Source organism: Gorilla gorilla, chromosome 4 (assembly GCF_029281585.2).
Source record: "Gorilla gorilla gorilla isolate KB3781 chromosome 4, NHGRI_mGorGor1-v2.1_pri, whole genome shotgun sequence".
Classification (NCBI taxonomy): Eukaryota; Metazoa; Chordata; class Mammalia; order Primates; family Hominidae; genus Gorilla; species Gorilla gorilla.
The window spans coordinates 115188559-115205699 of record NC_073228.2 but is presented as its reverse complement, the minus strand read 5'-3'; the positions used below and the strand labels follow the sequence as shown (position 1 = coordinate 115205699).

Genomic DNA, 17141 nt, shown 5'->3' with positions numbered 1-17141 from the left:
ACCACAGCTGCTTTGCAGTACTTTTCCAGAGGGCACTACTCATGCAAATGGCACTCCTTGTGGTTGAAGAGAGCCAACTTCCACAACCATGAGCTGTCTCCCTTAGGTGTCTATTAAAGACACAGTTCTTAGAGGCATCATCACTCTTCAGAAAGTAGGTACTTCACCCACTACAATCTCCTCTCTATATTTTGGTTTATTATGTAGTCTCAAGCTTCAGCCTAAATATCTTCTGTATTTTCATTTGGCTATAAGTTAGGGTTAAGTGCCTACTGTGAGCTAAATGTTTATGTCTCTCCCAAATTCATATGTTGAAACCTAATCACCAATGTGATGTTATTAGGAGGTGGGGCCTTTGGGAGGTGATTCTATCATGAAGGATGAACCTTCATGAATGGGATTCATGCCTTTATAAAAGACACCCTAGAAAGCTTCTTTGTCCCTTCCACCATGTGCAGACACAGCTAGAAAGTGCCATCCATGAATCAAAAAGCAGCCCCTCAGCAGACATTGAATCTGCTGACACATTTATCTTGGACTTTCCAGCCTCCAGAACCATGAGAAATAAATTTCTGTTGTTTATAAGCCACTCAGCATAAGAAATTTTGTTATATCAGACTGAAAGGACTAAGATAGTGCCTGTGTTTCAGAATATGTTCTTGTGGGAATGTCCAGGGCCTGGCTTGATGGAAGAGTGAATTTTCTTGGGAGCTGTGTTCATCTGGGAGGGAGAGAGGAGTAGTAGGTATATGAAGAATAGTTAATGGAAACTTTACTGATTTTCCCCAATATATGTTAAGTTAGTGAAATAATTCATTTACTTAACCAGAGGATGCATTCCAACAGATGTATCTGCTAATTTATTTATTCAATAAATATTATGGAGTGACTGTTATGTGCTGGCCACTCAGTAGTGAACTGGACATGGCCTCTGCACTCATGGGCTTTTTCTTGGTATAAGTAGACAGACAACATTCAACACAGTGTGCTAAATGATGTGATAGAGTTATTAAATAATGGCCTGAGAGCTCTGAGAATATGCAGGTAATCTATTCTGGAGGCCATGCAGGGTGAGGGAAAGGATTCCAGAAATAGCTATATCTCAGCTCACATCTGAAAGGTGTATAGAAATTTTTCAGATGCAAGGAGGGTGGCAGTTGGGGGTCGGGATAGGTATGGAAGAAGAAAGTGGTGATATTCATCCACATTCATAACTTCTAATGTGAGCCAGGTACTTGCTGGATATAAACAGAATAAGATTTGGGCTCTGCCCGAGATGAGACCACAGATGGTGGAGTAAAGAAAGTTACAAACAAAAAACATTATCATAGATGTAATGTATGTTATGTAAGGTTTGTACAACCAAGGGATTTATTAATTCTGTAGTGAGAACAGCATCCATAGAGTAGATATGTGGGGGCAAGGGCACAAAACTCAAGTGCCTCCCCACCTCATTTCAGTGTGAACTCCCCACACTGCATCTTGGCCAACCATCACCCTTCGACCACTTCTATTCCAGGCAGTTTCTGCTAAAAGGAATTTTGTTCCCAGATGATTCTTTAAACAGACTGTCACAGGGTTAGTTTTCTGAAATGCAGACATCCCATTTTAAATATTTTATAAGTTGAGCTGCCATTCAGGCTATCCATGGCTGACTGAAAAGTTCAATAGCAATGAACTCAAGTCATAAATGCAGGTTTACAACTTAGAACTATGATTGCAAGTGAAGATGCTAGTGACCAAGCAAAGGAAAATGAAATCTTGCCATTTATTTCTCTGAATTTCAGTTGTATGACATCGGTAGATGTGTTTGTACAGAACCTTCTGCAGGGCACTGTGGTAAAATTATTAGCCTTCTCACTAGATTGTTGCTTGGATCACCCACAGAGCCTAGCTGCAAAACTTGCCCATAGTAAGTAAATATTTATGGAATCAATACCAATTGCCAAGTGAATGGATGTCAGAAAAATTTCAGATTGTGGACATTTGGACAATACTTTTGCCTATGTTCACTATCATGGGGAACAAAAGCACTGGACTCAGAAGTGATTCCCATCACAAGTACATTGGCCATGACTCCAGAGGAAGAACAGCTGTGTGGATGCTTCCCAGAGGACAATGCAATAAGTGAAAAGATTACTGCTGGCTTTAGGAAGAAACTCAGAGTTACATAGTTTTAGATATTGCTGGAATAACATGAATCTTTTTAGAAACTTATTTTAAACAAAATCAAAGTAATTTAAATTCCTTAAAATGGGGTATTTGTTTCATGAGGTGACACGTAATTTCTTTATACAATTTAGCTGGCATCTCAAAAAATTTGCCAATGAAATTGAACCATGGATAGACAGTCAAGGTTTTATACCTTTATACGAAATATACTCATGACTCTGAGTTTTAGAAGCAATGAAATATTTAATAATTGTAGGGGTTTTAAAGCTGTAAAAATAGAGGGATAATTTTGGCTGGTATTTTTGTTTTTTCATATTTAAACATAGTTATTGCTGTATTTCTCTTGAGATTTAGTAAACTAGTTTCTGTTTCGTGATTTGAAAAATAATAAGGAAGCAGTTAAGATGCTACCAGCATTTTAAGATAATTGTCACAAGCCCAGGGCCCTGTGGTTTGCCTCTGTGCCATACAGTTTCCCAGCCTTCCATTGTGGGCTAAGCCAGAGGGCTCAGAGCTCAAAACAAAATGTCTTCTAGGATTTTAATCACAACACTGACTCAAAAGGCTGCCCTGAGACTCCAGTTCCTACAGGTCCCTCAGCTGCTAGGGGGCCTAGCAGACATCTGGAGATCTGGGAAGGAAGCACAAAGGTGGTACATTTCCCCAAGCTCCTCCACTGAATGCCTCTGGCTTCAACAGGCTCTCTTACACCACAACTGTGCCTTTTACTTCCACTGCTCGCTGTGCTGGTGCCCGTGCTCTTCTCCTCAGTCGGTGTGTTTTTCTTCCCATCATTTAAAATTTATCGGATGAAAAAACACAGGCAATGCCTATTTCTCTCTATGGAGCTGCTGTAATATATGACTCTGGTGCATTTGCTTCTGTAACACTAATTGCCACAAATTGAATTGAGCGCATCTCCATCCAGGCAGTTAACACGCGCACAGCAGCTGAAGAGCTCTAATCTGATCATATCCTGAGGCCCCAGACTTCCTGGCACATAGATTAGGAGCCCTGCTGCTCTGCCCACCACTCGCAGCTTTTTCTCAAATGGCTGCATAATAACTGTAGATGACTAGGTTTATGTGAGAAAGATAATGGTCTGATGAGAATGTGTACTGAAGGATCAAATGACAGAGAGTAAAAGCCCCAAATAATATAAAGTTTCAGGAACCAAGTCTTAAGGGCTGCCAGTACACCATTATGCTGTTACATACAAAATTATATTAAAATGAAATCTGCTGTACTCTGTGTAAATCTACCACTTCTTTGTAAGTTTCAATCACAGCTTCTCATTTTATTGATGACATCATTGTCTGTTTTGGTGCTTTCTGTAAAAACTTTCCTGCCAAAGAATGTCAAGTTCATATACTTTTCAAAAAAGTAGTTGCAAAGATACTACTAGCACCTGTTACATTCAAATACTAAGAAGAAAGTCAGGGAATTATGGATCAATGTGGATGCTGGCCAGGGAGTTGACAAGAGAAAGACGAGGTCAAATCAAACTGCAAATCTGGGAATGGGCCTAAAAGATTCCCAGTCTACTTCTCTCATACTGTAGATAAAAGGCTGACTCAAAAGATATATGTATTGCAGCCGGGCGTGGTGGCTTACGCCTGTAATCCCAGCACTTTGGGAGGGCAAGGTGGGCAGATCACGAGGTCAGGAGATCGAGAATATCCTGGCTAACACAGTGAAACCCCGTCTCTACTAAAAATATATAAAAAATTAGCTGGACCTGGTGGCGTGTGCCTGTAGTCCCAGTTACTGGGGAGGCTAAGGCAGGAAAATGGAGTGAACCCAGGAGGTGGAGTTTGCAGTGAGCCGAGATCGCGCCACTGCACTCCAGCCTGGGTGACAGAGGGAGACTCTGTCTCAAAAACAAACACAAACGAAAAACACACATATATATATATTGCTCAGGAACACACTATTCAAACATTCACTTAACAAATATCTAGCCCCTGCTTGCTTTCTACCTAGCCCAGCTTTTAAAATTGAGACTAAGATGCTCATATTTTACCCAACAGTGTACAATTGTGCTTTTGAACATCATTTTGCCACAATCGGCCCTTCCTTCTGGCCTCTGCCTGCTAATTTCCAATTTCTCATATAAGAGTCAGCTCAAAAGATTTTACTCCTTCCTGAAGCAATTTCTGACTTACAAAACCCCCTTGTTTTGTACTCTACACACTGTGTTTATGCCCTAATGATAGCACTTATCATCCCCACATGAATACTTAGAGTTGAATATGGGGCCAATCTCTAACAAACACAAAACATCTGATGATCTCTCTTTCATGTCCTGATTATTGTTTTTATTTCTTTTTATTTCCCAGCCCTCATTAAAAAAATTGGTGATATTGTGGTCATTATAATCCCTAATATGCTTTACTTGGAAGGTGATGCTTAAAAAATATTAGCGTCTATGTCACATTTTTACTTTCCCTCTTTAGACTATGAGCTCCTTGAGGGTGGAGACAATACACAGTGGTTAATACATTGGTGGGAAGAGAACAAAGTGGGTGGTAAAGCCAGCATGGTAAGGTGAGGCCAGATTGTAAGTGGGCTTTTTTTGTCATGTTTAAAAGTACTGACTTTAAGTGAAAGTAGTGAGTAGCTTCCTGGGCTGACCTGATCAAATCTATGCTTAAATATAGATGGATGGAAAGGAGTGAAAGTAATACTCTCCAGGAGTCTACTGCAACGGGAAACAATGCAAAGGTGCAACAGGGCAGAAGCACTGGGAAAGGGAAAAGGGAACAGATTTCAAAGCTGCTCAGAGGAAGAATTATAGGGAAGAGGGAAGGATAATCTAAAGGAAAAGGGAGAAATTCATGTTGATTAGTTTAGTTGGTGAACCAGTTCACAGGGAAGGGGAGTGAGATTGAGAGAGGGATGCTGAGTTCATTTGATTTACAGGTGCTAATGGGACTTGGTGAGAAGCCTAGTAGACTGCTGAAAATACAGTTTTCATCTTAGCTGAGACTGTAGCCACCAGTGTGGCTCAAGCCACAGGTGAGTGTCAAATTCATCTAACAAGAATGTAGGAAGAAGTTTAAAGGGAACTTAAGAGGTGGGGAGGGGAAGAGGAACTCAGGAAAGAGATCAAGAGGGAGACGGCTGAAAAGTTGGATGAAAGCCAAGAGAAAAAGAGACGCTGTCCAAAACTCCATGAATGATATGAAGGAGTAAACCAGTAATATATAATGCTACAGAGACCAGAGTCTCCAAATATGCATAGCCTTCAGCATTAGCAGACCTTCAGTGCTCCTCAAAAGCCCTTTTTCTTGCCCTCGTCTGTTCACACAATCTCACTTAAAATCTTCACCAGTTCCTTCTTCAAGTGCCCTATTCCATTCTTTACCAGTTAGTATTAGGAGATCAATTTCCCTTCTTTAACAATACTGGAAAATTAGAGGCTATCAAGACCGAACTACCTAAACGTGTTCTAACCCACCACACTTCTACTTCCAGCCCTAGGAAACCACCGTTTTGCTTCTGTCTATATATTTTCCCCTTCTTGAAATTCCTTATAACGTCATAGAGTCATAGCATATATAGTCTTCCATGTCTGGCTTCATTCCCTTAGCATAAACTTTTTAAAGTTCATCCATGTTGTAGTGTGTATCAAAGGAACATTCCTTTTCATTGCTGAATGGTTGTTCATTCTCCAGTTGATGACATTTAAATTATCTCCCCTTGGCTGGGCGGGGTGACTCATGCCTGTAATCCCAGCACTTTGGGAGGCCGAGGTGGGTAGATCATGAGGTCAAGAGATCCAGACCATCCTGGCGAACACGGTGAAACCCTGTCTCTACTAAAAATACAAAAAAAAAAAAAAATTATCTCCCCTCTTGTAACACATCTAATTCCAGGTGTAGGCATCTATCTGGCCCCACTGTACTGCCTCCATGGAACTCAAAGGGCAAGGGGAACTGACAGACTTGCTAATGCCCATAACGTTTGCTGTGCCATGACTAATAAGGCCCTTTGTCTCTGATCCAGGAATCGTGTGCTTTTCAGCATCCATAAAAGAATAGTAGGCTCTTTTATTAGTTTATAAGCAAGGTACAATTACATCTCAGTCCCAACAGTGTCTTCCAACTTATTCCAAAAGTCTTTCTTTTTCAAAATTGCTTTGATTAATCTAGCTCCTTTGACCCTTTGTCTCTTTCTTTCTGCTTCAGAGGAAGAAGAGTTTTTTCTAAAAACCAAATCCCTTTATCTGACTCTAGATGTCATTCCCTTCATGCCTTTTCTAGAATGTTGTTCCAAATTTAGGTCCCTCTCATACAAATCTCTCCTGCTTCTCTTTCTTATGAGCTCCTTCCCATCAGCAAATCAATGTGTTCCTAGACCTACAGCTTAAAATAATAAACTTCCATTTATCCAGTGTGTTCTACTACCTCACCTCTATCTTTCATTTTATGGCCAAGCTTCTAGAAAAAGTAAACTATAAGTCTAGTCCAAATCAAAGTATAAGTTTTCTTTACATATAGCCAGATAAAGCCACATAAAGAGATGTATTTAAAATATCCATGGTTGAAAAGCAACTATATACAAATTAAAGGTCAGGTTAAGCCAACACTCAAGTAGGACAAATGTTAGATTACTAATCTGAAGTTTTATTTTTAAGCATAAGAGTTCTGGCATTTGCAGCAGCATGACATGGTAGCAAAATTATATACTTTGGAATGTGACATACTTGAATCCAATCTTATTAAATTATTATTAGATCATATATAAGCTGAATGACCTAATGGAAGTTAACAGACCTCTCTGATCCTCAGTTATCTTGTCTATAAAATGTATATACCAAAGCCTACTTTATATATGTGTTGCTATAATGATTAAATAGTATCATGTTAATAAATTGCCCTGCACACTCTGCCAGCAACCCAATAGGATCTCAAAAATGTTCCTCATTATATTCACTAATTATCCTTTCTGAACAATCACATTTTACAGAATCACTCATTAGATAATTCCATTGATGACTAATTTCTGATACAATGGTCTTCACAAATGCAGACTTTTGCTAAGTTTGTTAAATCCTAATACCAACCATAATGCAACTCTAGAAAGACTGGGACAAGAAACAGGCTCAGTTCCATTTCTCAAACCTTTTTCTAATAGCAATGCCCTGAAAATTCAATTTGTTTCACCAAGAATGAGAGATCTAGAAATGCTGAAGTACAGATTACTATTAGGACTCATATAGTAGGACTGGAGGTGAGGTCTTATGACCTATTAATAACTTTTTAAGTGTATGCTATGGAAAAATACGGATAATAATACCTCAAAAAAGGTGAAGAGAGAGTTATTGAGTGGGCTATATAGATACATAGGTTTGCATAGGACCAATCAATACATCATGGATTTTCCATGTATACATAGATATTTATTTTCTTGGAAATGATGTGCAAGAGACAAACTGGACTTAATAAGAAAGAAAGTGAGGCCCTAAAAGAAGGAAAGGATTGGATCAGAAGACAGTCTGGTTGCCTGGACTGGGAAGATCATTAACCTTTACTAATTCTGTTTTCATATTTGCATAGTGAGTATACTGCTTTTCACCCTGCTTGCTCAAATAGGCTGACTTTTTAAATCAGGAAAATACATTAGTGTCTGTGAAAAAAATTTAAAACCGTATGTGAATTTTTGCTCTCAGCAATGGTGGGTCAGATAAGCCTCCAGGTAAGAAAAATAAAAACAAACTCAATAAAATAAAAAAAATCTATTTGAACAAATCAGAGAGTTATCAGGTGTGATGGTAATATTGAGTGTCAACTTGATTGGATTGAAGGATGTAAAGTATTGTTCCTGGGTGTGTCTGTGAGGGCGTTGCCAAAGGAGATTAACGGTGAACTGGGAGATGCAGACCCACCCTCAATCAGCTGCTAGCATGGCTAGGATAAAAGCAGGCAGAAGAACGTGGAAAGACTAGACTGGCTAAGTCTTCTGGTCTCCATCTTTCTCCTGTGCTGCCTTTGAACATCAGACTCCAAGTTCTTCAGCTTTTGGACTCTTGGACTTACACTAGTGATTTGCCAGGGGCTATTGGGTCTTTGGCCACAGACTGAAGGCTGTGTTATCAGCTTCCCTACTTTTGAGGTTTGAGAACTCAGACTGGCTTCCTGGCTCCTCGGCTTGCAGGTGGCCTTTTGTGGAACTTCACCTTGTGATTGCGTGAGTCAATTCTCCTAATAAACTCCCCTACATATATACATCTATCCTGTTAGTTCTGTCCCTTTACAGATCCCTAACTAATACACTAAGGAAAGGAAGGAGTTAGGAATCAAGATCCAGAAGAGAAGAAAAACCCAGCAAAGCAAACCTGCCATCTGATGCCTCTGATTTCCTTCTGAAGGCATTTACTTATTCCAACACAGCAGCTGACAGGCGGAGAAGGTGAATAAAGTTTCTGGCAATTACACAGAGCTAAGGGTACAGAAGTTGGCATTGAGGGTCTGCCAAGTAAGAATAGCCCTGGTATAATGCCCTGGCTTAAGGTTGAGACCTTCAAAGAGCAAAGCCTTGTGAATAAGACTTGACAAGAAGTATACCAGCCATTAGGAAGCCCAGCTTTGAATTAGCCTAATATCCGATTGTATTAAAATGATCTGTTTGTTAACCTTAAATGCCCGCCACAACAAAAGAAAATCTCCTTTTTGGAAGGTAACAGCATTCCAGGCCTCAAATTCTAAAACCTTTTACACATAATGTTTGGCATTGGAACAAGCCTAAACAGCAAGCAAAAACACAAAAAGAAATGGATCATATCCTTTGCAGGGACATGGAAGGAACTGGAGGCCATTATCCTTAGCAAACTAACACAAGAACAGAAAACCAAATACTGCATGTTCTCAATTATAAGTGGGAGCTTAAGGATGAGAATACATGGACACATAGTGGGGAAAAACAGACATTGGGGCCTTTTGAAGGGTGGAAATTGGGAGAATGGAGGGGATCAGGAAAAATAACTAATGGATTAGTGGATATTAGGTTTAATACTTGGGTGATGAAACAATCTGTACAACAAATCGCCATGACACACATTTACCTATGTAACAAACCTGCAAATGTACCCCTGAACTTAAAAGTTAAATAAAAATAAAATTCTTTAGGAAAAAGTGATAAAACAAAAAAAGAAAAAGAAAACAGAAAAAAAACCCATGACAATTTTTAAAAAATTCAAAACTATACTTAGATACTGGAGTTATCTGATAAAAATCAAGAAAAAATACTTTTGATTTAATTAGAAGACGGTAAGGATATTGCTAAATTTGCTGTCTTAAAATACAGTCATTTTTGAGGGAAAAAAACTTCGAAACTTGCTCTTAAAGCAAAACTCACACCTTGTCCATTTCAATAATTCAATGAAAATGATGTTGAGGTTTTAAGAGTTGAGACCAAACTGAGAACAGTTAAACAGAAACTTCATGGGAGCTTTCTTCTTCTCATGATGTCATAATTGTGCAAATTTATTTATGTTTTAGATATTTCCTGGGCACAACAAATCATGGATTTTATTCCAAAATTTCTAATAAACTGTCCTATGTAATTTACTATTTAAATTCTACATAAAATAGCAGATTCTACTTGGATTTTGACTATGTTTAATTTTTATAAGCATTATAGAATAGATTTTTTGCTAATTAAATACAACCTTTTTGAGTGTAATTGACTCATATGATTATCTCTTCAGCAATTACTCCCCTAGTTCATTCATTACGTACTATTAGAGTCATCATTAGACCAGGAATGAATTCTTATCATCACAATTAAGTAAATTTGTTTTGACCTAAGTACAAAAAAAGAGATCATATTACCTTTTAACTGTCAAGAAAGAAATCAATACATTGGATAATAATGCAGAATGTATTTTCAGCTTGATAAAATTTAAAGATAACTGCAGAATTAAGTAAGCTGAGAGACCAAGTTCATATCAGCTAGGTCAATGTTGTAGACCACAACATGCAAAGGAAAAGAGTCTATCTTTTAAAACCACTAAGAGTTGAGTGCTTTACTGGCTGTCTGCCATTCTTCAGAGGTTTTCTGTTAAATATGAATATTTCATCCACTTATCTCTCCAAATGAAATTTATCAACAGCATTTACTTTTTCCATTTTTAGCTATAGCTGAATTAAATTTCATCCTAAATTCTTTCATGGAAGAAAGGTTGGGAAGAAGAGAAGGAGAAACCCATGATTCCCAATTAACTCAAACCAATAGATGTAGGTAAGTAAACAGCAAATACTATTAGTAGATGATTGCTTCAGTGTGGCATTCCTGTCCTGCAATTATTTATAATTTAAAAACATGAGAGTTCTCTCTGATAGACCGTAATTAGCAGAGAAATATGCAAGGTCTCCTTAGAGAGAGCTCATAGCTCCAAAACCAGCAGGATCTGACTATAAACTGCTCTATTAATGTACCTAAAGAAGGAATACATCCATAAAAAAGAGTCAGCTAAAGAGGTGTTGAAAAAGGAGCCATTATAGGCATATTGTGGCAATACCCAAATTAGCTAGGCCAGGAGACTCTTGCTTGAGGACATGGGAACATATGAACAAGAGTATCTTCAGAGTGGATTAGAGCCATCTAAGCTTTATTAGCAACATAAAGCCACTTCAAATTTGTTCTGAGGTTCAGAGAAGTTAAGTAAATTATTCTAGGTTAGTTAGTTATCTTTCAGTTGTACAGTCAGGATTCACAACTGTGAGTCTTTCAAAAAAACAACTGCTGCCAGAACTGTATGGCTTTAGGCTACTGATGCTGACTTCCTTCAGCTGACTTATTATTCTTAAAATGTGAAAATAGTCAAAATGTTATAATGTTTAAAGTCTAACAATATGTTGAACCTGCTCTAAGGAAGTGTCAACATATATATGAACAAAATTCAGATGTGTATCTGTTACACATACATATGTAGTTGCAACGAAGCTAGGCCTTTTGCTCCTTCTCACCTAAAGATCAAAATTTTCACTAGGTAATGTTAAAAAGAGACAGAACCTTTGAAAAACAATATGAATACTTTTGAAAGCTCTTGAAGAGGCAGCAAATTTAACTGGGTAGAGTAGGGGTGGGAAAGAAGGTGTCTTAGTCCATTTGAGCTGCTATTTAAAAATAGCATAACCTGTGTGTCTTATACATATCAAACATTTATTTCTCACAGGTCTGGAGGCTGGAAAGTCCAAGATCAAGGCACCAGAAGATTTTGTGTCTGGTGAGGGCCCGCTTTCTCATAGAAGGCACCTTCTTGCTGTGTCTTTACATAGTAAAAGGGGAAAGGCAGCTCTCTAGGGCCTCTTTTATAAGGGCACTAATCTCACTCTGGAGGGCTCCACCTTTATGACCTAATGACCTCCCAAAGATCCCATCTCCTAATACCATTATCTTAGGGATCAAGATTTTGGCAAATGAATTTTGGGGGCACACAAACATTCAGACCCTGGCAAAAGTGAAGGAGTGTTCCTCTCCCAACGCATTCAAAACTAATCCCCTTTAGATATCTTTCTCCTCAGAGTCCATTCATTGTAGCAGTTGTTCATTCATTCATTCAGCAAATATTTATGGAGCATTTGCTGTGATCCAGGCACTCAGGGTACATCATGGTTCCCTCAGTCTCTTCTGTCTTCCCCATAAACTGCAGTCTACCTGTCTCTTGCCCCATTTTTTAACCAAAACTTTTCCATTCACGCATGGCTTCTTACCATTTCTAATATATGCCTACTTAGTCTCTTTGTCTTCTTTAAATTCCATTCTTTTTTGATTACCTGATGAACACAGCAAAGGGCTCTCAAGAGCCCATCAGGACAAATACAGAATTCTCCTAAGAGGGTGAGGAAGATGGAACAACTATGGAAACATAAAGTTTGTGCGTCTTGTACAAATAGTTTGCATATATTATGCTCTGCCAGATTTCCAGGCTCCAACCCCCACCCCCACCCCCCTCCATTCTCACTCCTCTGCTTCGAAAGATGAACATATGAACAGGAAACCAAAGTTGGCAATAATTGGCGATAACAGAACATGTTTACTTTGCAACATGGAACTCTTTACACAGACTTCTAAAGAAAATAAGCTTAAAAATAATCATTTGAAGATTATTGAGTTTTATGAGCTTTTGGATCATAACAGAGGACAGAGTACTTGTTTAATTTTTTATAATTTTCAAATATTTTCAAATATTTCAAATATTTTCTTAAGATATTCTCATAAATCTTACTATTTAGTTTAAATTTAATTTGATTTTAGACATTCTATCTTTTTATTGAGGAGACAAATATTTGCAAAGATAAATAGATATTATAGTGTTCCTCTTTTTACTCACTAAATATCTCAAGTTTTCATGTACCTACATCTTACCACTACCCACCTTCCTTCAATATTCTTCTTAAGACTTTTTTTAGTAGTATTTATCAACAAGTATAATCTGTCATTATAAAAAGTTTCAGGAGAAATGTCCTTTAGATTATTTTTTGGTGGCCAAAAGCAAATCTTTCTGTGGTTATATTTCCAGAACCAACTCACCTATCAAACAGTTCTCCTCCTGTGACGAGTTCTAGGACCAGACTGATTTCTGTAGGGGTTTCAAATATCTCTTTAAGTTTTATCTAGGGAAAGATATAAAAAAAGAATATCACAAATTTCTTATTCCATCTTTCTTGGAAATAGCTAACACTATGGCTAAAACAACATTCTGCAGTAGTAATATGTTGGATCACTGTTAATAAAGTTTCCTCATTCTTTTATCAGCTAGCTATTTCTCACTCTCTTTCTGGGTTGTTGATTTTATCAGTTACCTCATTTTTTTCAAAGTTCCTATAAAATGTTTACATTTTTCCTTTTGACAGTTGAAAGATGTCTGCCTTGGAAACACTTTCTAACTTTTCTAAAACATCCCAACTTCTGAATTGTTCAAAAATCAAAAACAAAAACAACAAAACTTCCTAAACCATTTAAGGCAGCAAGGTGGCTAGAGGTACAAAATGCCTATTTCTTCTGGGAATTACAAAACTTAAAATTAGGGGTCTGCGGCAGGGTAGGACCAGCTTAAAGTAGGCCTATATGTAAAGGGTATATCAATCAATAGCTAAAAAGTTGTCAGTGGGTGAAGGAATCCTCAGAAAAGCAGTGGTGACAGTGACTTGATTGAGCACATTCATCACATTCAGCTAATCCAAGCAGTTTTAGATATTTTTCTCCATATATACGAGAATCTAGTAGCCAGGACTAGTCTACACTTGAGGAAAATTCTACATTGACTTATCTTTGGAGAGAAGAGACGGATAATGTAAAAGTGGTGATGGAGTGTGGGAGATTTTATTAACTGCTTACCCAAAGCCCTTTTCTCCCTACTTTAATATAAACAGAACTCTGATTTGTTCAGAGATGGAATCTAGCCCCAAATTGTGGATCATGAATGGTCTTAGCCACTAATTTCACAGCCTCCATGCAGTTAAGGGTAATCTTGTGACTAGCTCCAGCCAATAAAATTTGAAGAGACTTCCACTGCCATAGTTTCTGAGAAAGCTTTTACTCTTCTTATGAGAACTGGCAGCTGAGATCCTTCCATCTTCTTCCTATTTTGAATATAGACGTGATGACTTGCAAAAACTGTGGAGCAGCCATGTTAGGCCCAGGAGGGAAAAGCGTGAGGATGAAAGTCAATGCACTGAGGATGGCAGAACCAAGGATGGTATTTGGGTTCTGGAACAGCAGCACCGGCGAGCTGAGCCAGAAAACTGCCTGATTTTTGTTGCTTGCAACATATGGAAAATATTTGTTTAAATCATCCTATTCAAGTTTTCTGCTATTTACAGCTGAATGCTTCCCTAACTCATATGTTAAGTTTTGAGCACTTTGCCTGGAGTCTAAGCGTTGCAGGCCATCTCCCTGGACATCGCAACTTCCTCAGAGAAATAGGCAAAAATGCTTTCTTGAAGTGGATGGCTTAATTCATAAAAATAACATGCGACCTGGAAAATAATTTTATTCTTTTTCACTTCATCAGTTCAAGAACGCTTTTTACTAGATCTTTGCCTCAGAGGCTGTCTGGACAAAGCCTGAAGCAGAGCTTCTGAGGACGTTTTATTTTCTGCATTCAAGTACATCATTTATTTGCATCTTCACATTGTTCATGAAGCAGATCCTCTCTCAAAGCAGACTGAAATTACTTTGGAAAGCAATGTATTTTCTTCACAGGCTTTTTCAGTAATGGAAAATTAATAAGATACGCACACAAAAGAAGGAAAAAGCCAGTGTTTTGTTAGAGCAAAACAAAACTCTTCGATTTTTATCCTTTTATGAATGAAAATAAAGATGGTGTATATTGCTAATTTGTCTATTTTGGAACTTTTTCAGAGGTATTACTTGTAAGACTTATTCAGCCAAAGGATTGAAAAGGTGATGAGATGAGGACAAGAGCTAGCACATAGTAGCTATCAGTGGTGGGAGAATCCCCTTCTCATTATCAGCAGTGACAGTGAAGAACAAAGGTCCCTTTCTCTAGCTCTGGCAATCATTTGAAATAGTAGGTTAAAAACCACTTACAATGTTTGGATGTGAGAGGCGAAGAAGAACTCCTATCTCAGTTCTTACGATTTTTTTGTCCACCTAAAAGGCAAAATAAAAGAGATAAACTGAAAGAAACTCCCCCCTTCATTGTAGCAGAGAAACAGAAACAGCAATAACTACCTGGGTGAATCAGGCAATTGGCAGAGCCTAATTCCTTAGCTTTTGTGTGTCTCCTTCCTTTCTTTCTTTTTCAGCTGCACATCCTTTCTCTCTGCTTCTGACATAAGATACAGCCAGAAACTAGTATGCATCACAACTTGTCAGACTCCTAACATGGCATCTTCCCCACTTTCCTATCAAAAGTCATCACTGTCACAACTAATGCCCAAGCTCATTTCAACCTATCCTTCTTCTTTGTCTTCCTTTCTTATATGGAAGTCTGTCTAAACCCCAGTGGAGCCATCAATCACTTCACTTGTCCTTCTCACACGGATGTAGCACAAAACCCAACCTACCCAACAAGAGTATCCTGTTCCCTGGCCATTGTGATAGGGTTAGGAATATTCACCAGACCCAAGTCATCCCAGTCAGGAGCCTCTCCAAAAATTTTGCTCAAACAATCAAGAAATAGGTATTCCATCTTTCTCTGAAATTATGAGAGCAAAAGAGGATACAGTCTGCTTCTAATAGTGAACAGTTTTGATGCCATATGGAGACCACTTTATTAAAATGAGGCCAACCCAGGAAAAAATATTGCTGAGTTATGAAGAGGACTGTTGATACAATTTAAGCCCCTAGATTCAGTTATGCTGGTTTGCCTTTTGAACTTCTAATTATATGAGCCACTACATTTCCTTTTTCTGTTTAAGTTATCCAGAGTTAGTTTCTGTTGCTTGCCATGAAATAATCCTAGTTAGTTCACCACTTGGTCTCTTTGTTTGGGACAATGGCGATTTAGTTCAGGATATTCCAAAATTAGGGATATTCTCTCTAGCCCAATGATTGACCCCTTTAATCACAATGAGCTAGCATTTCAGAGATCTAAAAGTTATATAGTAGACATAAACGTTTTAATGTCTTCCTCTCCAACAAAATTTATCATAACATATGATACCTGCACTCTTACTATGGTTTCTGCCATTTGAGCTGTCCCAAACCTTTGAACTAGCAAGAGTTTACATGGTTTTAGAAGTGAAGAAGTTTATGTGCAATACACAGCCAAACTCTATAGGCATATCCAAGAGACTGCTTCAAATGGGAAATGGGTTCTCCCCTTTCAGTTACTTCTCCTGAGGAAGAAAAGGTTGACCTCAGGAGAAATCCAAGCGCATATCAATGGTGATAACCAATCACAACTTTCAAGATGACAGAGAACAACATCCAGTCATTTAATTTTCATTCTTTAATGAAAACAGTAACCAAAAAGGATGCAATCTTTAAAAAGGAATGAATACTCAAAAGAATTTTTCCAACTTTATATGTTCTTTTTCTTGGTTGCAACATATAAATATATTTTACATTTATTTTATCTGGAAAATATAATTTTGCCAGACCCTAGAGTACCTCATTCAAAGAAAGCACTCACCATTTCTAAATGCCTTTAGTTTTTATGAGATGGAAAAATGTTTACAAGGAGATCTTAAGGAGTTCCCAGCCCAATGAGAGATTTCTCAAGAGTTTATTTCACCCGTATACACAATAAAACATTAAATTGCCATAAAGTCATGGTAAACTGCAATAAAAGTTTTGGTTATTCATACAGGCAATCAAGAGGCTTGGGATGTTTTAATATATTCTTGCTAAAGAAAGTCAAGCTATTAAAATCAATATGCTATATTACAAAACAAAAATGTATTTTACTTTTGTTGTTTGGATGCCAGTCTGTGCAACCCAGCATACTTCTTAAAATATTTATAAACATCCCACATAAAAATGCAACATCAGCTATAAATTCTTAGAGGAGAGGATGAATATATGATCTGTACATTTTAATACCTGACAGTTAATATGAGGCCATTATATAACAGGGAAGACTCACTGTGAGCAGAGAAAAGCAACCTAACTCTAGTGACTGTACATCAAATTGATAGGCTCTGGAGCTTTTGCAGCAAAGGAGTAAAGGAAGACACACATCTTGATACATCCAGTGCTCTCTAATCCAAGAACTTTGGAGGCTGTTTCAGCAGTCTTCCATGGACACTAAACCATAGCTACTCTGCATGATTCAGACCATGTACTGACCAAAGCTCTTTCAGTTTCAAGTAACAAACACGCAGCTCAAACTCACGTAATAAGTCCCAAATGGTAATTTATTGGCACATGTAACTGGGAAGTCAGAGTAGATCTATCTGTATACATAACCAAATCGAGAGGTTGAGACTCAGATAATCTCTCTCTCCCCTGTGCACGTTTGTGTCTTTGTCTATGTCCCTCCTTTCCAAATG

The 17141-nt window shown here is 38.0% G+C and overlaps 1 protein-coding gene across 3 annotated transcripts in view; it reads right to left on the bottom strand.

Moving 5' to 3' along the window:
• Positions 1 to 17141, bottom strand: part of CAMK4 (calcium/calmodulin dependent protein kinase IV) — a 266138-nt gene that overhangs the window by 99964 nt on the left and 149033 nt on the right. For all 3 annotated transcript variants that reach the window (XM_063706704.1, XM_055387546.2, XM_019028302.3), the window contains 2 exons: positions 14734 to 14796; positions 12712 to 12794 (listed from right to left, as the gene is read on the bottom strand). In XM_063706704.1, coding sequence (XP_063562774.1) covers positions 12712 to 12794; positions 14734 to 14796 — 146 coding nt within the window. The remainder of the gene's footprint in view (positions 1 to 12711; positions 12795 to 14733; positions 14797 to 17141) is intronic.